Source organism: Ochotona curzoniae, unplaced genomic scaffold, assembly GCF_017591425.1.
Source record: "Ochotona curzoniae isolate NIBS_2020 unplaced genomic scaffold, NIBS_Ocur_1.0 scaffold_4683, whole genome shotgun sequence".
NCBI lineage: Eukaryota > Metazoa > Chordata > Mammalia > Lagomorpha > Ochotonidae > Ochotona > Ochotona curzoniae.
In genome coordinates, this window is record NW_024467121.1 from 31990653 (window position 1) to 32014782 (window position 24130).

General features: G+C 38.5%; 1 protein-coding gene across 1 annotated transcript in view; it reads right to left on the reverse strand.

Moving 5' to 3' along the window:
* The window catches only part of DISC1 (DISC1 scaffold protein), a 254432-nt gene that overhangs the window by 147044 nt on the left and 83258 nt on the right, over window positions 1–24130 (reverse strand). The window contains exon 9 of the mRNA XM_040968315.1: window positions 14959–15147. Coding sequence (XP_040824249.1) covers window positions 14959–15147 — 189 coding nt within the window. The remainder of the gene's footprint in view (window positions 1–14958; window positions 15148–24130) is intronic.

A 24130-nucleotide genomic window follows, 5' to 3' on the forward strand; every position in this document is an offset into this window, starting at 1 on the left:
CCATCATACTCCCTGTCTCTATCCACCGTCCCCAAGTCAGCAGATTCCCCATCACATTAGCTTTCTCTGTGCCACTTCCATCATTTTTCCTCTTGTCTGAAATATGTCTTCCCTTCAGCTCTGTGTTAGAAGTTTTTCTTGTCCTCTAGAAGATTGAAAACTAAATGCAATAGCCCAACTCAAGCCTGCTTAAGCAAAAATGAGGTTTCTGGCTTTTATAAATAAGCAAAACAAAAAACAAAAAAAATTAAAAAAAAAGGTTTAGGATCCAGATTGCTAGAAAAGGAATCAGATACTAAGAGCTGCAAGTGCTCTGCACCTGCCCCAACCCCCATCCAATGACTGAATCTCTGTGTTTAAATATGTTCAATTGTTCCTAATTGCTCTAAGGATGAGTTCCAAAATGCGTAAACAACACACAGCCCAACTGGCCCTGCCAAATGCTCTAACTCTCCCAACTCCTCTACCCACTGCTGCACCAAACATTAAGTTTTTTGTATTAAAGATCTATATTTCAAAGTCAGATTTACAGAGAGGGAGGGGACAAAGAAAAAAGAGAGAAAGATCCATGGGTTCACTCCCCAACTGGTTACAACAGCTAGGGCTTGATTAAGCAGGAGCCAGAAGTTTTGTTTAGCTCTCCCTCATGAGTGGCAGCAACCCAAGTACTGGAGCCATCTCCTGCTGCTTCTCCAAGGCCATTAGCAGGGAGCTAGACCAAAAACTAGAACATTTGAGACACAAACCAATGCCCATATGGGATGCTAGCGATGCAGGTGGCAACCTTAGTTGCTATGCTACAACACAGACCCATTCACTGAACTCTGTACTATATCCTAGACACAATTATCTTATTTCTGTCTCACACTCACTTTGTGGATGTGAGGGCGATCTGGCCGTGACATCTATCACCCCAATTGATCGCCAGGGTTGATTTGGCTGATCTGGCTGGCTAGGCAGGTGTCCCCTTCCTCCCTCACCACTCTATGTGCGTCCCTCCCGAAGCTGTGCACTCAGTCGAAGAGGACAACCATCCCCGTTAGAAGTCTCCACTTTAACTTTACATATCCACAGCTTAGATGCTATTTTCTTCAGAAAAATTTCCCTGAAACTCCATAGTTACTCATAACAACACTTCATATATTGGAACATGGTGATTTGTTTTCTGGTAGGAATACACTGATGGCCAGCAGTATTCACCGTGGTGAGGTTGATATAACCTAGCACATAGTGTCCCACTGTAAAACTTGGTTGAGAGGTGTGGGACTCTGGTGATTAAATGTCACTTGGGATGCTCACATCCCACATGAAAGGGTCTGGGTTTGAGACCTGGTTCTGCTTCCATCTGGCTCCCCATCAAGGGGCATCCAGAGAGGCATGGGTCATCGATCAGGACCCCATGTAGGAGACTCAGATGGACTTCTGGGTTTCTGATTTCAATCTGACTCTGTCCTGGCTTTTGTAGGCATTTGAATAGGAAACTGGAGAGAAAATTTCTCTCTTCCACTGTCTCCCTGCCTTTCACATAAAATGAAAATTAGTAAGTTTTTAAAGAAAGCTTAGTTGAGCCATGAATCTGGCAACATTAGCCTCAGAGTCTCCTTCTTTCATAAATCTTGTCCAAAGTCCTATGCCCCAGTTTGATTAATCATTTTAGGTACTTTATCTTTCAATAAGACTTTAGCTCCATACTATGTAAGTTTTAGGACTCACAAAACTGAGATGTGCCTCTCATTGCATTAAGAAATGAAGCAGAAAGTGAAGCTTACAGAAATGAAACAGGTATCTCATTTCATGTCTCACAAATTCATGACATAATTATGATTTGATTGCACATATGTTCTAACAAACACACAGCTCCACTCCCTCCTGTATGCATAATGTATAAGTTGATGTGCCCTCCTGGCCTAAGATTCCTCATTCAAGATGAATATTTTCTTCATAGAATTTCCTAAGGAATCATTCTCACAATATCTCAAAAGGCACCTGTGTAAGGGATGGCAATTCAGTGATCCTGAATATAGGATGGCTGAAGGAAGAATGCTTTGAAATATCATCCCTTTTAAATTCCATTCAGTCCTCAAGTTCAACAAGCGCTAAAATGGTTCTCACCCAGCAAAACTTTACTAAGTCCTTATCCTCTAGGAGAACATTCTCTAAGTTCCTTATTCTCTGTAAGATGTGGGCAGAAGACAAATGATCTCAAAGAACTATCACAGAGGCTGGGAAGATGAATATTTAAACCAACAAATGCAAAGCATGCACAAAGAACCCAATATAGCATCCTTTTTACTGCCTATTTGTTTAATATTTGGCTCATTTTTCCTTTTCCTAGGAATCTCTCAGTCTCTGGTCTGAAGTAGATTGTGTTAGTTCATTAACAGCTCTTCGCAACCACATAGCTGCCTTAGGTTGCAACGTGCCTGATTTTTACGAAGACAACATTAAAGCTGTGACATGAACAGTCATCACCTGTGTCACTGTCGGACCTCTCTAGGGATCTCCTTGAAAGGCAGTGAGATTAACCTAGCCAACAGTGTGGATTCAGATGTCAGGGATAAAATATTCAACAGGTTACTCCTCTCCGATACTGAGCATTTGAAACATTTGCCTATCATGAAAGTTGCATCAGTGAGAAGCACAGAGCAACAGACACTGAGAGATTCAGGGACAGACAACCCAACCTATAAGCCAAGAAGAGTAGCTAACTCCTGCTCCTTGGCAATTTGAGGAATGTCAGCAACACTATAAAAATGCACAGCCCAGCAGGCCTCACAGACCTGGCTTGTGCTGGCCACTGCCTTCTGCAAGGGATGTGGCTTTGAGCCGGACTTCAGGAAGCCTCTGCCTCATCACTGGTCACCGCAGCAGATACCAATACCATATTAGACACAGTGCCATCACCCTTTTTGACAAGATTAATGAGATCAAACGGCAATGTACATGTTAAAGGAGTCATGAAGTTGAGTTTTTACAACTTTTTTTTTAACTTGCAGACAATAAAATTTGCTTCTTGGTATTTACTGTTGTTATCACAACCAACAGGTTTGAACACATGAAAAGATTCCTGCCAACATCACCACAATGATGTCTGCACCCCTAAAATATACCTTTCTGCTGTCAATTCCTGATCAGATCCTTCCTCGCCCTCAACCTCTTACTCTGCTGCTAGAAGTTTTTTCCAGGATGTCATATAGCACATGGCCTGTGAGCTTGACTTTCATCACAATAATAATCCATTTGAGCAACAGCCACATGCTTCTCTTCTACATTAATAGCTTATTCTTTTGTATTGGTGAGACATATTCCATTGTGGAAATGTACAAAAGTTTGCTATTCCATCCAGTCGTTAAAGAGCATTTGCTTGTTTATAGTTTCAGATAATTATGGATAATGCTGCTATAAATACTACTTTTAGGGGTATTTTTTTACATGCTGCTTATTTCTGCAGGATAAATAAAAGTGGAGTATGGGGTTGCCAGATCACATGGATTCAACAACTTATAAATTAAATACAGTAAGAGATAAGTAACAATTAACCATCACACAGTAGAGAACTATAATGGCATATGAAAATAAAAGTTGGGTGAATTTGTCTCACAATATCTTGTGGTGATGATGTGAGATGATGCAATAATTCAATAATGAAATGAAGTGATGCTTTGCCTTGTTACCTATCATTAGGACACTAGGCAAGACTTAACTGAATACAAGATGGAAACTAAGTGACCAAAGGGCTGGTAGCCTGTACAATAAAAACACTCTAAACAAATGGATGAATCATGTTTCAGATAGGATTGAGCAGGATGATGATTTTACCATGTTACTCAGACCATTCATAGCTTAAAACCTAATGAATTGCTGATTTCGAGAAATTTATTTAATATTTTCAGTATGTAGTTGATCACAGTATCTGAAACTAGGAAAGACAAAAACACTGATAATGTTTTATATGAAGGAAATTGATAAGTTGAGAGAGCAGAGCCTTAGCTAAAATTACAAATTAAATGGCAGGACTAGGATTCAATTCCTGGTCTCCTCATGCTTTCCCTGATTTCTCAAGCTGTTTACCTCTTACATACAATAAAAACAAATCCACCCCCATCCACCTTCAAGCCACAGCTCATCCTCTGCCTTCTCTGTGGGATCTCATTGGCCCTTCCGAGGCATACTTGCTTGTTCCCACCTCTGCTGCTCATCACTCCTTATATTTTTCTGTACCACACTGTGCCCTACTTGCTATACCCTGCCCATGGCTTCAATTCAATGCCCTAGTTCTAAAACACATTCATCTCATTACAATCTCCATGAGAAACCTTGTTACCCTGACACATGCTCCCAACTGCACACCCCTTTACATGCAGAAAATTAAATACTACAATACTGCTTCTATACTTCATACAGATAGCCAATTTCCCAAGTGAGGCAGAAAAATAGCCATATAGAAACACATCACTATCTTGATATCAAATTTCCCTACCAATATTTTAAAGACTCTACCATGTCATGGTTCATAAAGATCACAATAATCAATGGATAGACAAGATGACTTTGTTTCACAGTTTCCAGCTCTTGTATAAGACCAAAAAATCAGACATGATTTTGTCTGGTAATCAGATATGAACAGTGACACTATGGAATAAGAAACATCATGTCTCCCTCTTGTATTTGCACACAGTGCCATAATACATATCACAGTGACAACCATGAGCTGGTTTATATATCTAATGGTGCCTGGAAAGACAAGATGACCTTTCTAATTGTCATTATGAAAAGCAGAATTGCAAGTGACTTTCAAACATATGGTAAACTTCATTATGCCAAAATATAATAGCTTTTTCTTGGGGGCTCATGATGAATATTAATGTCAGGGATCCTGAGAAAAAAAAATTGTATTCTAACTTTTACATTGTATAAAACCCTTTCAATAACAATGGACATTTATTTATAGTCTTCAGGCGTCTTTACAGAAGTGTTGGATATCCCATCAAGCATGGCAAAGTGAAATGAATAATCATTTAGGAACATTTAGGGGAGAAAATGATCATGTTCCCAGCATCAGGCCAATGACCAGGCAGGGCAACAACAAAAATACCTTGATTATAAATACAGGTAGAGTGAGGACATGGGATGCATTCACGGGAGAGATCATGGATCCTCACACAAACATACTTGGAGATGTAGGGTAGGACATAATAGATTACATTGACAGTCCTGGAGATGATGAGACGTTCAGTGGAGTTTTACAACGTCTGGAAGAAATGTAGGGGAATGGGTTTATGGTGGAAAAGAGTATGAAACATTGCAAAAATGGAGTAAAAAATATGAAAACCAATGGAGAGCAGTTAAAAGCCACTGGAGTAGAGGGAGGATCTGATCCCTAACCACTGGCACAAGCAGGAAGGGGCCTTCCTGAAGCCCTAATCACAACTATCTCTTGTGCTTTGTGATTACACCTCATGAATGGAAAAGGATCTTTGACTCAACACCAAATGCTGCATGTTTTCTCTGCAGAGATGAGCAGGGAGCTATTACAAACCTGTTTTCCACACAAATGAAACAGCTGGTGACAGTTCCAAAGGTCATCTTGTCTGGCATCCATCCAGGAAAGGGACGACCTTTATCTACCACTTCCTTGCATCCCTCCCTCAGACTGCAGCTTCATCTGGCAGGTGCACCATTAGTAGGTGCCATTTCCCATTAGTCCGGGTAGAAAGAGCATGTTTAGAGAACAAAAAGGACTGCTTTTGTAATGGATATTTTTTAAATGGAAAATAACAAACATCATCAAAACAGGTCAAAGACAGTGAAATTTCAACAAAAGTTCCATTGTGAAGAAAATGTAAGGAAATGAGTAACATACTGGATCGCTCTTAGTATCTGTATATTTATGGCAGAGAAGAACAAAAAGTTATGCCTTCTAAAAATTTATTGAAAAAAGTGAAATTGCCACAGGGTTCTAATTGCTGCAGTTGCCTCTATTCCACATTTGTTTAAAAGGCCCAGTACACTGAATACTAATGGATAGCAGTAATACAATGCCTTTACTCAAGATCTGTGTTATTTAATAATGTGTGCCTTAATGTCTTAAAATTTTCAGCATCCATTCTAAATGGTTTTCTTAACACGTTACCAATGTTTCTTAATATTTCTGTTCTTTGTTAAAGATCTGTTTATATGGAAGGCCAACTGACAGAAACAGAGAGAGAAAGAGAGAGAGAAATCTGCTTGTTCATTCTGCAAATGGCCACAACAGTTATGACTAGGTCAGACCAAAACCAGAAGCCAGAAAGCCACCTGGGCCTCTCATGTGGATTACTGAAACTTCATGTACTTGAGCCATCATCCCCTGGCTTCCTGGGTCCATTAGCCAGAGGCTGTGATTTAAAAGGAGTACCAGGAATGAGCCAGCACTTTGAGAAGGAGATAAGAGCATCCTAAATGATGGTTTAACTCATTGTATCACAACACCTGACTCTTCAGTTAATTATTAGATATGCTACATGGTTACATTCACATATATATGCAAATTTAAAAGTCAATAATAATTATTAAAGGAAGAAAACATCAACTCCCTTCCTTAAAAATAACTAAACAAAAGGATAATACACATGGATAATATATAATGAAATAAATTTATTATTGTTAGCCAAATACATTAAAAAAATAAGGCATAAACTAAATATATAGCATGGTTATTATAGTAGTATTTTTAAGAAACAATGTCTAGCTTTGGAATATATGGATTTTAGTGTCAATTAATTGGTATAATGCTTTTCAAAGTCAATATAAGACATCTCCAAAGCCATAAAAAAGATCATAATCTTTGGGACACTATTCCTCAGTCCTAATTCTCTCTCTTTGAGAAGAAATTCATAAAATGACCTTTACGCACCTCAGTACAAGGGAATAAATAAATACATCGCGATACTCTGGTCACTGGAATGTTGTAACTAAAGATAATAAAGAGCAAATTGGAAGACTATGTCTCAAAAAGACAAATGTTCAAGTAGAATGAATATTACATTATAAAGTTAGATGACTTGACAGTTCTTCAATCCCCATCAACAGGAAGTGAGCCACATTTTTAGCTCAATGGGCTTCGGTCTCAACATCTGAGAATGGGAATCATAATTTTGCCCCGAATTGCAGATGCAGAAATTAAAGGATGTCATGCTGTCTGCTGCATAATGTAAGTGCATCAAATTGTGTACACACTCTCATTATGAGCGGGTAAAATTCTGTAAGTAATAAAGGCGCTGAAAGGAATCACAAACACGTAAGCAGCTGTTCTGCTAAAGGGTGGTATGTAAGATATTTTTTTAAATTATTTTATGTTTATATTTTTAAAACAAAGCAAAGTTAATACCACAGTAACTCCATTTTTCCAGAAATTCCATTAAGTTTCACTTTAGAGGAATACATATAATCCACATGGGAAAATGACTTCACCTGAAGTTGGACAAACACTCAGGATCTCAGATTATTGGAGAATTCCCATGTTTGATGACCTCCTCCAGGCAGACACAGTATTGATATACAACAACCTTATCAGTCAACTTTTGACAAAAATAGGGTTGGAAGAGGGTACACAGACATTTGCCAGATTCTAACTTACTGTCTCATTCATCATAACTGGTACAACTGGAGCCAAGTCCAACACTGGATCCCATACAGACTTACAAAGAGTTCAAGGTCTCAGGCACTTTGTGCATATAATCATCTCCTTTTACAGATGCAAGATTATTGTATTTGGTCCCTTTATAGAGGAGGAGCATATCATATTTGGGTATACATGTAGGATGAAATGATCATAGTGAGCCTGGAGATAAAAGATACAACAGGCTAAAGCAGCCAAAATTCAACTTCATTTTGGCAAATCAACACTGCCTATAATGAAGCCTAACCAGAAAGTATGTAATCGGTTGTTAATGAGATATAAAGGCTTTGGAAAGTATAATGGTATTGTGGTGTGGTGAGTTAAACTGCTACTATGATGCCAGGATCCCAAGGGAGAGTCAGTTTGTGTCTCAGCTGCTTTGCTTCATAACCAAGAGAAAATCCCTGTAAACAACCTGAGAAAGCAGTGGAGGATGATTCAAGTATCTGGACCTCTGCCATTCATGTGGGAGACCCAGAAGAAACTCATGGCTCCTGGCTTGTTACTGCCCCTGAGGCCACTGGGGGAGTGAAACAGCAGATGGAAGATCTCTATGTACCTGTTTCTCACACTCTCTCCATATATAACTGACTTTCAAAATAAATTTTAAAATCTTTTTAAAATAACAAAGTATAATGTCCAAAGAGAATGGTTTGCTAGAACTATGTGGACATGTGAAATATAAGCATGTTTTGTTCATACACATTTGATGGTGCCAAGTTAGTAGGTCTTAGAGCAATAGACAACGGTTTCTACCATAGCCATAAATATTACATTTCAAAGCATTCATTCAGAGTGGTAATCCAGTTCTCCCCAAATATTATAAAAGTCTAAGAGGAAAGCAATTTGGACAAAATGGGCATTCTCAAATCGCAGATAACTGTAGAAGCAAGTAGCATGGACTCTGCAGCTGAAACCAGCTCCACAAGGCAATCAAGATAGGAAAACCATTCATCAGCAAGCTCTTCTCCACTACAAGGGGTAGAAAAACTTGAAAAATCAAACAAGCAACAAATGATGATCTCTCAAATGAATACGGTCTCTCTTGGGTTGCTAACAGATGGTGGCTTCAAAGAAGAGGAAGTAAGTAGCTAAAATGGTAGGGTTTGTGCAGGAAATCATCACTCAAAGCAGTGCCAAGGAGAAAATAAAGCACTTCTCACAAAATCAATCATTTAAAAAAAACTGACAGTATAAAAGATACTGTGTTAAACTATCCCCACAAAAATTGCTTCTACAGAACTTCACAAAATTAGACTCAGGTTTCTTTTTAAATCAACTTTCATTCCTCAAGGTATCCAATTACAGAAAATTTAAATCTTGTCTTATTTAATTAAAATTTAAAAACTCACTGAAAAGAAACCTAGAAACAATGCCTTTACATTTTTCATTTTGAGTTCTTGGCAATCAATAGCATGACTAATGACTTCTTACAGAAAAACAGCGTGTTTCTCTACCAGAAACTAAATAATGATTCCTTTAGAAATCAATACCTTCACCTTAAGCAATACAAAGGAAAACACTGACATTTAATAAGTCTATAACATGATGTAGAAACATGAAAAATTTCTGAGAAACACTTAGAAGTTTTCTGAAATTAACAAAATAAATATTCTAATTTAACTTGCTAGTGTTCCACTTTTTTCTGATGGGTTGCAGCTTGCTGCTTCATTCATAGTTGCTCTCCAGAAATAAGTATTTGGGTTTTAGTATAGAATATGCTTATCATAAAGGTGACAGCTTACAGAACCTCCCATTAAGTAAAATAATCCAGGAGTATAGCAAAATTACAGCTACTGTACCATAATTACAGGTTCAAAATCTAGGGAAGGTAAATAAAAACATCAAAAATGAAAAAAAAAAACCTCTCTTCAGAGCATTCTACATAATGTCTTATGATCATGAATCTATGTGATATCTGTGTAAGATGGTGAGACTAAAAGATGGGTAGAGATTCAACTTAGGAATCAGATTCACAGAGGACATAAAACAATATCAAAGGCAAAATTTCAGTAGAAAGTTTGCAAATTCTCTCTGCACCCTTGCAGTACTGAGAAGTGGCCTTCTCTAAGTTTCACCTTTTAAATTAATGAAATGACAATTAAACTGGGGTAGACCACAAAAGTAGTGCAAAAGTATGTGCAATGGAAAAATGCACATAGTACCCTAGCACAGTGCCTGGTTCTCTCTCAGGGGCTGTTTTAGAAGATGAGGCAGAGAGTGAAAAAGTACAAATAAACACAAGCACATCCCATGTCTCTCCAACATATACACAAGCTCAGGCCATGTTTCAAAATGTGATGTCTCATGCCCCCTTGGGCCTCTGTCAGCAAGAAAGCCATGGCCAGATGTCGCTCTCAACCTTCCACCTGCTAAAGAATTTAAACTGTTAAAGAATTTAAACTCTCTTCAGTGATGCTTTTCCTTATTGACTTAAAAATCAAAACTTAACCCAGAAATAAAAGCAGGGACTTGTCAGTGTGGACAGATGGCCTTTCGAATCTAATGCAAATGCGCTAGACTCCAAGCCATTTCTGAAAGTGGCCTCCTCTCCAATTCTATTACCTTTAAATTACCTTTGATTCAGACTTTCACTTCCCACTGTACCTGAAAGGCCAAATGAGTTAAATCTGGCCACAAACAGCCATTGTGGCCAGAAAGAAAAAATGAAACTCTGTCATTTGATGTATCCACTGAGAACTCCCTTTACATAGCTAACGGATCCCCTACATAGATTCCTGACAGCTCACTGGACCATGGGCCTAAGCAGACTACAGAGCTACATCTGAAGTGTCTTTCCTGCTCAGGCAGCTGGCAGAAAGTGGGAAAATTCATTAACATACTAATGACTCCCTACTTAAAATTCTAGCCCTAATGATTCTGTGATTAAATCTCTCCCCTTGACATGGAATTCTTTTATATCTGAGTTACAGTGAAAAATCAACAATATTAATAAAGTACAATACAGATAACCAATTTAAACACAAGGGGTGGAAAAATAGTTATAGACGCTTCTTTATTTTTGAAAAGCAGATGTGGCAAACTAAAGAAGTCACTGATTTTCTTTCTCACCCCACTCTCCTTTTAAAAAAAAATGAAATCCATGATAATTAAAGGTTTACAGTTAATTTCGATAAGCATTCAGGGAGTGGTAGATAGATTTAGCTTTTCATTCTGTTTCAGTTGTCAGAATTCAAATGTATTCTGCTTAAATCTTAAGAACAGCTGATGAGCGGGAGCTAAGGCACACTTCTTTCTTGTCCCTTCCTAGCCTTTGACACAGTGACAAAGCCAGTGGGTTCTATGGGGATGTCTATGCTTTTGCTCTCTAGTACTTGGCATGCTCCAATCTCCCTGCTCTCATCATGCTGCTGTGTCTGCTGCCACCCCACTCAGTATTCCAGACAAGCCAGGCATCTTCCGGGAGAGGTGGTCAAACTCAATCACTGCTCAAACAAGACTGGAAAACGAATAACTGGGCACAAGTTTCAATGTCCAGATCTGAAATCCCAAATGAAGAAAGGATGTTTGACTCTCACACCTGATTCCAGCAAAGCAACAAATACTTAAGGTGCACTCACTATCTTGAAAGATACTGTGCTGGATCCTGAACAATACCAGGCAACATAAGGACAGTGCCCTGATCCCAATGGAGTCTCCATCTAGCTGGAGATGTGAGACACAGGACATGGTAGTAAGTCACCAGTGGAGCTCCATCACCTCTGGAGGATCACTGACCCCTGTAAAAGAGACTTAAACATCCCTTTGCAGTTAGCTATGGGGATGGAAAAGGTACATCGACAGGGCTATGGCAGGTAAAAGACATATGTGTAAACTCTAAAGGGCCTTTAAAACATGCTGACTTCCTTCCATGTCCATCCTATTGGACCTGGACAGATCTGTGTCTGGCTCAGCCATCTTGAGGTGAATGTCCTGTGGTGGGTTGCACAGTAGAATGGAAGAGCCTAGGTCCCTGACAGCTAGATCTGCTCACCTATCCCTGAGAGCCTTGTCACCTAAATGCTGCGTTCAACAGCCATGCCTTGAAATAAATCCTGCAAAGTTTTTGAGGTTTTCGTTTTGTTTTGTTTTTTAAAATTATCTCTACAGAGTGGTCCTTTTAAAGACATTTTTATTTTAGAATGAGTTGTCTAGGACTAAAAAAGAATCATGGAATCCACACAGGGATGTTTACATACAAATGCTCTACATTTAACTTGACACTCAGCTCCCTCAGAATTTCAAACTTTCAAAACCTGAAAATAGTTGAACACAAACTTTTGCCTAATTCTCTGATGTTTCCATAGCTAAAATCTCCAATTTAGCCAGGAACTTATTCTTTTGGAAATTTATTTGTTTCCCATACACTCACCAAACTAGGATGACTAATTTACTCATAGCCAAGTAACATCAATTTGGTTAAAAATTAGCTTCAACATAAAGCATGCTAAAATAAACATATATGAATTTCTGTTCAGCTGACCCAGCAGATTCCAAATATAAAACATAAAAGAGAGCTTTGCAACAGTAACAAGCCATCTGCAATTTAGAATCAGCGATGGCAACCATTTCTCATTCCATTTGTTTATGTTTTATTCATCACTTTGAAAATACGTAGTGAAGTGACAATGATTAGATTCAGAAAATACTGTGCAGCCCTTTAAAAAGAAGATATTAATGACTGCAAAGAGCTCAACTATTCATTTGTAAATATGGCTGAATTAAAGTAGTCAAATCTATTCACATTTTCTTTATTCTCACATAACATATCCTGCGATTTTTAACCAAAACCTACATGATGATAAAAAGAGAAATTTCATAGTTCTCAATTTGTATACATTTTAAAATGTGTGTGTGGTGATGGTATAGGCTAAGTTTCTTCCTAGTATACCTGTATCCTCATATTGGGGTACCGATCTGACACCCAACTCCCACCTACACTGCTTCTGAACCAGCTTCCTGATAATGCATGCTGGGAGGTAGCAGGCTCAGATATAGGAGGAAATTCCCGGCTTCTAGCTTTGGCCTGATTCAGCCATGACTGTTGCACCACCAGGGTCACTGGATAGAAGAACTCTCCTTATTTTCTCTCTGTGTGTCTATTTCTGTGTCACTACATTTAAAGTAAATTAAAAAAAAAAAAAACCTAGAAATTGGCAGCAAAAATTCACTTAGAAGAAACAATTCTCATTCCTATATGACTTTATAAACTGGAAACATGTTGTCACTCTCAAGAACCAATTATTATTTTTTTAAGATTCATTTTATTTTTATTTAAAAGGCAAAGTTATAGAGAAACAGAAATACAGAAAGACACAGAGAAACAATTCTTCCATCTTCTGGTTCACTCCCCAAATAGTTACCACGGCCAGACCTGAGCCAATCTGAAGCCAGGAACCAAGAGTTTCTTCCAGGACTTTCACGTGGGTGCAGGGGCCCAAGGACCTGAGACATCATCCTCTACTTACCCAGATCGCAAGCAGAGGGCTGGATTGGAAATGGAACAGCTGTGACTCAAACTAGCACCAATATGGGATCTGGCGCTGCAAGTGGAGGATTAGTCTGATATACCACTGTGCCAGTCCCAGAACCATTGATATTTTTGCCTAAATTTATAGTCTCTAGATTTGTATTTGATCAACATAAGCCCTTATTACAGAAGTGGAAAGCGAAAAGACCAGTGGCCACCTTGGTAGCACAGTAGGTAAAGTTGTCATCTGTAATATCAACATCCATATGGATATAGTTTGTGTCCCAGTTACTCCACCTTTGATCTAACCCTGGTAACATCCTAAAAAAAGCATAACCCTGGTAACATCCTAAAAAAAGCAATAGATGATGATTCAAGTGCCTGGGTACCCACCACCCATGTGGAAGACCTGGAAGAAGTCTGTGGCTACTGGCTTTGTCCTGGCTCAGACTTGGCTGTTGCAGCTATGTAGGGGATTAGCCAGTGGATGGCAGTCCTTTCTCTCAGTATCTGCCCACCCCCCGTATCTCTGACTTTCAAATAAACAAATAAATCTTCTTTTTAAAAAATGAAAATAAAAGATCACTCTGAGTTATTGAGCCAACCTAGAGGTTGCTAGAAGGACACAATGACCATGGGACATGCTACCTTTGAATTAAGCAACTGCGTGAAGAAACTTTCCTACATAATCTGAGGAGCCTTCAAAATAAAATTCATTAATTCCCAAGTGACACATGTAGCTGCTGACAGCTGTTTTATGTAGCTTTGCTTTACAGATAATAATTTTCACTTATTTTGATTTATGAAATATTTTCAAATATCCCTATTTCAAATCTACCTCTTAATAGCCACTCCCAGTTCTTTTCTCATTTCTTTTTACATAGGCATACCTTGTAAATATCGCCATTATTATGTTTATTTCATTTTCCATTAGAAGCATTTTTAGCACTATGCTGTGCTATATATGACTCCTGCCCTCCAACACCTTCAACAGACTACAGGGACATACACACACTCACATGTCTTTGTCATTGATCTACATCATTTAATCTGCAACACAAGTTATTCTTTTCAATTTGCTGATAAGCAAACAAGTTCCAGCATGTAACATATTTAAAAATCTGAATTTGCTCCTAAAGATTTAATTGCATAGACTAGAAAATAAATCCACAATTTTTCGCATTTTTTAAGAAATATACTTTTATCTCTATTTGGACTGAATAAGCATCCTACAGGCCACACTTCTCAGTGTGACCTCAGGTACTCTTAATAACTAGAACAAGGAAGTACACAGAGAATTCTATCTCCAGTACCACTCTTCCTAGAAAAGCTTGAAAAAGAGTGTGTGTGTGTGTGTGTGTGTGTGTGTGTGTGTGTGTGTGTGTGTGTTTGCGCGCACGTGCACGCACGCACTCACACAGGGAAGAGCCCCCTTAGTAGCCTTTTCTCAATTTTCTAAATCAGTCCACTTTGGTCTGTTCAGACCAGAAGACTGAGCTACAAGATAAAAGGAAGATAACCATCAAATAAACAAAATGTTCCAGACCTGTGCCAAGGGAGAGATTGCTCTAAATAATCACAAAGTTATCAGCAAATGAAGGGTAGAGAGTGAGGACAGAAAAAGAAAGATGTCAAATTTGAGTAGCACAACAAAAGCTAACCAAGTAATCTCACCCACTTGGCAAGACTTCTGCCAAAAATGTCCCTTGGATAAAACGCTGTATGCTCCACGATGCCCTCCACATGACATTCACATGAAGCACAGAGGGTCCTGCCTGGTCTCACAACACGTATTGTACCCCACCAGGCCACGGTGTGCACTACTTACCGTAGGCAGCTTCCCGGTGCTCTAAGTCTCTCCTCAATCTGGTGTAATCCTCCTTAACACTTCCCAGTGTTTGGACATTCCTGGAACTCAGCATCAACAGCTTGTTGAGGACTCCCTCCAGCACATGTCTCTCCATGGCTAGTGACTGAATCTCCTCCATGAGCTCCTTAGCTGTACAGAAGTGGTTTCCTGTTGGCATATTGTGGGAGAGAAAGAAGAAAGAGAAGTTTAACCACACTTGCAAATAAAGAAGATGGAGCAGCAGCTGACATCCACTCAGCCTAAGTTAAGAGACTCGATTGGCGATTGTGAATTTGGCAACTTCTCTGACATTCCTCTGTAGAGGATATAGAAGAAAGCACTTACACTCTTTAAACTGGAAAAATCATTAGTCTTTCTTCTAATTTCATACTTATTACCTTTGTTTTAAGAATTCTATTAGATAATCCACTTGTTGTGACTTATAATGACACACAAAAAATTTTCCAGTGGAACCCAGAAAATCAACAATGTATTACTCAAAATATCAAAATGTCCAAGAGATGACTCATATTGTAAAACAGACAGGTACTAGACCTCAGCATTAGACCGGCACTAAACTAAAATTCTACACCCCTTTTAATTCAAACTGTTTCAACTAGTATCATAAAATTAGCACATCTGAGACAAATTTCTCACAAATTATGACTGTAACAAAACCAAAGTTATACAAGGACAAATAAATAAATAAATTATGTTAAGCATAAAAAATAGATAGCACATTGATTATAATAATGTAGCAAGATACAAAGTTAATATATAAAAACAGTCGTCTAAATATCAACAATGAACTATGAGGTTTTTTTTCAAAACAGTTTCTAAAATATTTATAGGTTGAAATACTCAGGAAAAAATAAAGAAATATGTGCAAGAGCTCTTGTAAAAATTATTTTTGAAAATGGTTGAAGGTTGGACATTTGTGACTGCAGTAAAACCACCACTTGAAATCCACACCTCCCATACAGAGTTCCTGCGTATGAATCTCACCTCCCCTTTTGATTCTGGTTTTCTGCCAATGCACACCCTAGGAAGCAGAAGTAATGTCTGTCCCCATGTGGGAGACCCACATGAAGTTCAGGTTTCTGGTGTCATCCAAAAACCCAAATATGGGGTGAGTGAAGCAGAGAATAGAAGTTTTCTCTCTGTCTCTCTGCTTTTAAAAATACAGTTTAAATGAATCAAAATAGATAAGTTAAAAATAAACTGTCAAGAGAAATGGGCAGAAAAGCTATAAAAAGCAATAGCTGTTCTTGGGCAAAAAAGTTCATTTCATATAGCTTCAACTGGGTAAATGACGAAAATGTATGGAAAGACATGAACCCAAAAAAATGTAGCATCAAACCATATTTCAGAAGACTCAGAATCTGAAGATGTTTTATGAAAACCTTCACTGACTTATTTTTTTTTTTTAATAAAAAGTTTTCTGTGATCCCAAAATGGCCGGCTAAGGAAAAGATACATTGATTTTGGTCATGAAAAGATGCCATAAAAACAAGGGAAGATCTACATTCCTGGCAATAGAGGGAAGTTTTCAATATAAAGTTTACAGGAAGAAGAGAGATTGTAACACACAAAAAGGATTGTACAAACATGCAGCATGTTGCGGGACATCACCAGCAACTCTCACAGTTGGAATGGAGGCCATCTTCCCAGATTGAGGGGAGAGAAGTTTGTAGAACTCTACTCCATTGGCAGGGGACAGGAGCAGGGTTCCCACTTCACTCTGTAAAAGAGGGGAACAGTGCTTCCCTCTCATATCCCCACTAAGGCACCCACCCCCAGCAGAGGAAGCACCATCTTCCCAGAGTAAGGTGAATGGAGTTTTGCCTGGGGAGTTGGCATGGCTGGGTGCCCACTTGGCATATTGCTCACTTCCTGCAAAAGCAACAGAGTCAGAGACAGGGCAGTTTCCTGTTTACATTGATAGATTCTCAGTACAGAAAGTAGATCCCCTGCATTCTGGAACTGTGTGTATTCTGTGACTGTACAGTGGGCCAGAAAACCAGTGAGGATATTGCTGTGGTTGGGTCTTTGGGCATATAACAGAGCCTAACTGCAGAAGCTCAGAACATCCTGAAGGCTGGGCATGGGAATCCTGCAGGGCTCTGTGCTCACACAATGGAGTATATCAATCACTTTTGTGGTTCATGAGCTAGACTGAGTTAGGGCTGTAAACACAGAGGTTCACTTTGCCTAAGAGAAGGGTAGATGTAGTAATCACACCAGCTAAGGAAAATACTAACAACAGAGGAGAGCTACTACATGTAACTTGGGCATTATTTAAGTCCCACCTACAACTATTGACCAGAGCTGCCTAGCTCACCCCAGAACACATATCTGAATTTCTCCTAAAGGTGTACGCCTTCTACTATGCCTAGAAGAACATTCCTAAAAGGAAATATCAACAAGTATTTTTTCAGATACATAAAAGCGGAAGTAGAAATAGCTATCATAATATCAAACATAATTGGCTGTAACATAACAATTGTTAGAAGAGACAAATAAGTTTATAACATAATAATTAGGGGATCAATTCAACAAGGATCTGTGACTACAGTAAATGTGTATGCACCCTAATGTATATATACCCTAATCCACTGTTAGTGAGAATGTAAACTAGGACAATTACAGTTTGACACTTTGGCAATTCCTCAGAGACCTGAGAATAGATCTGCCATATGACCCAGCCATCCTATTCCTAGACATTTACCCAAATAAAATAGAATGAGCATACAAGAGAGTTGTTTGTGCTCCATGTTTACTGCAGCTGAATTCATGGAATCAGCCCAGATGTGCATCAGTGTATACTTGTATACAGAAAATATGGAATATAGTCAAAACTGGTGTGTACGCACTATAGAATATTACTCAGTATGAAGTCCTGTTTCTTGTAAAAAAAAAATGGATACAAATGGCAATCACTATGCTAAGTGATATAAGCCAGTCTCAAAAGGACAAATACCATGTTTTCTCTGATATGTAGCATCTAATAAAGAACATACAAAAAGCATAGGAATTAAATGGTCACTTTGGGGCTGGATTATCATTTTTAGCCCCTATTTATGCTCCAGTGGAAAACTGGCCTTATGATTATGGCTTGTAGAATATTACGATTAGTGACAAATTAAGTCTGTGAATATAGAGTGGATTATAATTATAACTATGTAAATACTGTTGAAAAGAATCAAGGGAGGGAAGCACATGGGTGACATTTATATAAAAATTGAAAACCATTGACCCAATTGACCAAAAAAAGAGAGAAAAAAAGAGAAGATCCAAATTAATAAAACCAGAAATGAAAAAGGAGGTGGCATAAATGATACCAGTGAGTTAAAAAGTCTTTATGAATTATTACCAATAACTTTATGCTAGCAAATTGGAAAACCTACAAGAAAAGGATACATTCCTGGATACATAATTAACAAAAATTGAGTCATAAAGACATTGAAAACCTAGATAGACCAATAACAAAAATGAAAACAGTATCAGTAAATAATGGAGAAGTCCAGGACTGAATAGCCTTACTGCCAAATTCTACTAAACTTTTGAAGAATATTTAATCTCAATTTTTTCTTAAACTATCCAAAACAGTTGAAAGGGAATTGTGCCAAACTCCTTCTATGTGGCCAACATCATCTTAACTCCAAATCAACCAACGAAACAAAATACACCAAAAAAAGAACTATAGACACAACAAAGAAAAGAACTATAGACTGATACTCCTGATGGACATCCATGGAGATTATTAACAAGATGCTAGCTATTGAACCCAATAGCAAAAGAAAAAGATCATCCACTCAAACAAAGCAGAATTTACCCAGGGATGCAGGTATTAAAATTTAGGCAAAATGAGCAGGGAAGAAACATAATACAACCAAGGCAATCTATAAAAAAAAACCTACATCCAGCATAATATTGCATTGGAAAAAACTGCAAGTATTTCCATTAAGATTTAGAAGTAGGCCACTGCAATTCTGTATAGTTCTAAAAGTTTTGGTTAGTTATTGGGCAAGAAAAAGAAGTAAAAGGAATACAAATTGGAAGGGAAAAAAAAATTAAAATTTCCCTGTTGGCAAGTAACATAACCCTATCTTTGGAAGAACTAAAAGACATTACTAAGAGTCTATCGGAAATCATAAGAAAGTTTGGCAAAGCCGCATGTTACAAAATTAATATGTAAAGACCAAGGTAGTTCTACACAAAAACAAGGGCATAGTTGAGAAAGAAATTGTAAGATTAGTCCCATTCACAATAGCTATAAAAAAAGTACCTTAGAACAAATTTAACCAAGTATGCAAAAGGTATCTACAATGAAAATTACAAAACTTAAAGGAAAGAAATAGAAGATGACACATACCAAAAAATATAGAATACCCTTCCATGTTTTTAAATTGAAAGAATTAATATTATCAAATGTTCATACTTCTCAAAGTAATTTACAGATTCAATGTAATCCCACTCAAAATATCAAGGAAATTTTCCATTAAAAATGATGCTAAAATTCATGCAAAAACATAAGAGACCCAAAATAGCTAAAGCAATCTTAAGCAACAAAAACAAATCTGAAGGCATCATAATACTAGGTTTTAAGACATGCTACAGGGTTGCTTTAATCAAAAAGTCAGATATTGGCACAAAAGTAGAAATGCAGATCAATGGAATAGGATAAGAAATTGCAGAGATTAATCCAAGCACCTATAATAATTTCATGAAAAACAAGCTAAAATCTTTCCCTAGAAGAGGGCAGTCTCTTTAACAAATGGTGCTGGGAAAATTGGATCTATGTGTGGACAAGCATGAAACAAGACTCTTACCTTACCCCTTACATAAAAGTCAACTAACAGGGCTGGCCCAATGGCACAGCAGGCTAATCTTCTGCTTTGTGACTCTAGCATCCCTATGTGCATCAGTTTGTGTCCTGACTGCTCCACTTCTGATCTAGCTCTTTCCTTAGAGCCTGGGAAGGCAGTGGAAAATGATTGAAGTCCTTAGGACCCTGGACCCACATGGGAGACGTAGGGAGAGGGTTCTGGCTCCCAGCTTCATACCAGATCAGTTCAACTCTCGCCATTGTGACAATTGGGATTAGGGGAGTGATCCAGTGGATGAAAGATCTTTTTTCTTTATGTCTCCTTCTGTCTCTGAACTCTACCTTTCAAATAAAAATAAATAAGTCTCTGGAGAAAAACAACTAACGATGGATCGATACCTAAATCTATGACATGATAACCCTCAAATTACTAGAGGAAAACACTTTGTAAGACACTGGCAATCAAAGACTACTTGGATAACATGCCAGAAGCACAAGAAATAAAAGCAAAAAGGGTTAGCTTTTTAGAATTGTATCTATGGAACACATGAAACCTTTTCTCTTGATGGTAATAAAAATTTAAAAGTGACTTTCTAAAAACAAAATATATCCACAAGAACTATTTAAAATCATAATCAATAAAAATTCTAAGTTACGGAAAGCATTGTATCATTGTTTAACTGATGGCAATTTTCTTTGTAGCAGATGAAATTCTGGTATCTTTCATTCTCACTGAAATATATATTATTGTATCTGCTTCACAGCTGAGCAAACAAGAATCTAGAGCATTAAATACCTTGCTGAAGGTCACATAGCAGTAAACCACAGGGCACATTTCCAACTCAAACAACTCCAAATTTCCTCTCTAATACTAAGCTAAGATGCTGACTCATTCTTTGTAGGCTGGTTTCAAATTGATATAGATGTTTGAAAAAACTTATAAAATGTTTTCCGACTTCAAAGGAATTCTAGACACCCAGCATATATTCTGCTACTGAAATCTACGATTGGAGAAAATTTTTTTTGAGACTGTTTGCCCACCACTCCATTAGGAAACTTGGAAAATAAAAAATGAATAAGGCAGTTCCTCTGCTCCCCAGGAAGTTTCCTTAAAATACAAGGGATAAGATGCATTGCAAATAATGGGTAAATATACTAGGAGATCTGGGAGAAGAATACACGTTATCTCAAGAGAGGAGACCAGGGCAGATTTCATGAGGAAACACTAAAGTTTAGAGAAAAAAACAGGAACCCTAGTTAAGGAGCAGGAGGTAGGTAGCAGGAGAGAGATGACCAAGGTGAAAGCTGGCATGGTGAAGCAGTCAGACCCAAAGTTGGTTGTTTAGGAAAAGCAAAGTCCCAGCAATGCCACAGGAGAGCAGTCTGGATTTCCACAAGCTCAAGTTTTCAACAGTTTAAACATAATATAATCCTCTCCTGGATGAGTGGCTTCCAACCCGAGTAGAGACCAAGTCAGAGCACCTGGTTGGAATCCCCTCCGTTGTACCACCAAAAATCCAAGAGGCTCCAGGTGGAGAGTTTGAGGGAGGACCAACCTCAGAGTGTGACTACTTTGGAGTAGCCTCACCAAGGATATATCCCAGTGCCTTCAATATTCCTTCTTGGGATGGACTTGGACCCATTTTTTCCTGCTGGGTCACATCTTCAAGCAGAGAGTTAACAAAAAGTACAGTGGACACAGACTGAGACCCCAAAACACAACAAGCAGGGTATGACGTAGTGTGATACTTCCTACTGTTAACAAACCAGAGCAAAAAGACTCTCCAAGAACAAGTTGAAAAGGGACAACACATGCAGAAAGAGTGCCAGGAGTGAACGTTTTGGACAAACACATCCTCCAATCCCCCATAACCAACTGGACATTCCAGAGCCCAGGGTACTTAATCAGACATTGAAGAGAGTATTAGTTAAAATCTGGGTCTCTCCCTTAACCCCAAACCATAAGGCTTGCAGAAATCTGTAATGATAGAAATAGGGGGAGCGTGGGTTTAATAATTCAGAATGAGTATGAATTCCCCAAGAGATGGCTAATATCAAAACCTAAGCCCAATAAAATGCTACACTTTAACTTCAGATCCAAGCCTATGAAAACCATGCTTGAAGAATCCTTACTAAAATTGTAGATGTGTTTGATGATAAAAATTCAAAGAAGACAATACTGATTCCTGAAAGAAATCCTACCAATGACTTACAATCCAAATTTCTGTAACTCAACTGATCCCTGCTAGAGATCCAGGGGAGAAGTGTGGAGATGCATATAACTCCTGGTCACTGAGCTGCACATGGGCTTGCTTGCTCCTCTAAAAGGGACTAGAACTAGCTATTTCCATAAGCTTTTAGAAAGCATTTTTCAAATACTTTATTTGTGCTGCAGATGATATAAATGAAAACCACTATGTTTACGCCAACACCAAAGCTGATTTTATCTACTCTGTTCATTCTAACCTTGCTTACCTCAACATCCCTGAATTCAGATGTGTCTGTCTCCTGCACTTTATGATATCTTGGGTCATTCTGATCAGTTCTTCCTTCACCTGAAGTCATTATTTGATACTGATTTGACAGATTTGAATGCTCTCATTATATGGCTTGTTTTGTTTAATCTTCTCAGCAACCCAGGAGAGGAGGCTCAAAGTGACTGCACTGAATTTCCAGCTAATGAAACTCAGACCTAGAGAGTGACTTTGCCAAGCTCAAAGAGTTTAAGCATTTCAAGAGCCTAGTGAGACTGCTGTTCTTGGGTATTCTGATCTCAAAATAGTCAGTGCCTTAGTCAAAAGAAGAAATCACCTGTTACATGAGGGTACATATGAGAGGCCTGAATTCTGGGCTCATCACATAGGCCTTTTCATGAGCTCTGTGTTCCACTAAGTCTTTTGCCAAGAGGGATCCCCCCCTTAAATATGTGGCATCTGCCTGGGCCTACAAGCATTTCTATTTCTAATGATCCCCCTAAACGGATCCAATTTAATTTACCCACATTTGAGCTATATACCTCTACTGGGGAAAAGGGTAATAGAGCCAGTGCTGAAAATGATCAAACCATACAGCTTTTCCTATGCTATATACTTTATCCTGCTTGACACCAGATCTACTAAGGAACTGCACACTCAAGTAAACATGTGGTCTTCATTGGATTTCTGCTGTTACAACAGAATACCGCAGATCAAGCCATTTATACACAATAGAAATTTATTTGGCTCAGCGTTCTGGAGGCTGAGAAGTCCAACAATATAGTGTTGCATGATACCATAGCAGAAGCATATGTGAAAACTCCAGATCAGAAAACAAAGTAATAGCCCACTCCCTCTATAACTCATCTACCCTATAATGTCAACATGACTGCATTCATGAATATGGAGTCATCATGGCCTAACCACCTTGCAAAGGCCCCATATACTATCACTGTTACATTGGAGATTATTTTCCAACACAGGAAACTTATTGGTTAAGCATGATATTACAATTGCCAGTTAAAGTTTTCCCTTGATGAGGTAAATTTCTAGCTATTATGACCTTGGTCTAGCTGAATAAAGGGACACCTGAGACAAGAAAGCAAGCACCAGCCAATCGCTCCCCACAACCAGCTCCCCATGGAAACTTCTTCAGCTTGATTTTTCCATCTTCCCTCAGTTTCGTTGATTTATTCCAATCATCACAAATTCCTGAGATACCCAAAGGCATTTCCAGTAAGCAGAGCCCCATGGCTGCTTTGTATGTCAAGCACTGTCAAAAATGGCCTTACATATTACACAGAAGACAAAGCAGAACATTATGCCAGCATAGATTTTGCACAAAATGTAAATTTCTGGGACCAGCACTGATGCAAAGCATGTTAGATTGTTTATTAAGGCACCAGCATCCCATGAGTCCTGGCTGCTCTCCTCCCAATCCACCACCCTTCCAAGGAGCCTGGAAAGGGAGTGGAATATGGCCCAAATATGTGGGTACCTGCCACCCAAGTGTGAGGCCTGGGTGAGGTTCCTGATTCCTGGTTTGCCATAGATCATCCTTGCTGCTGCACCCATTTAGGGCATGACTTCGGGGCTAGAATCTCTCTTTCCCTCTCCCTTTGGGTGTTCCATCCCCCTTCTTCACTCTTGTCTCTCCCTCTCTGTCACTCTGTCTTTAAATACATAAATCTTCTAAAAATGGAAATTGCTTCTATCATCTTGACAAACTGTGCTACTTAGTGAGAGATAAATATAGAAATGGACAATCCAGTCCATGTGACCCACAACCTGCGACCGCTTTCCCAGGAAGCCAATCCCCTTAAGCTATACAGTGTAGCCAGGAAACAGC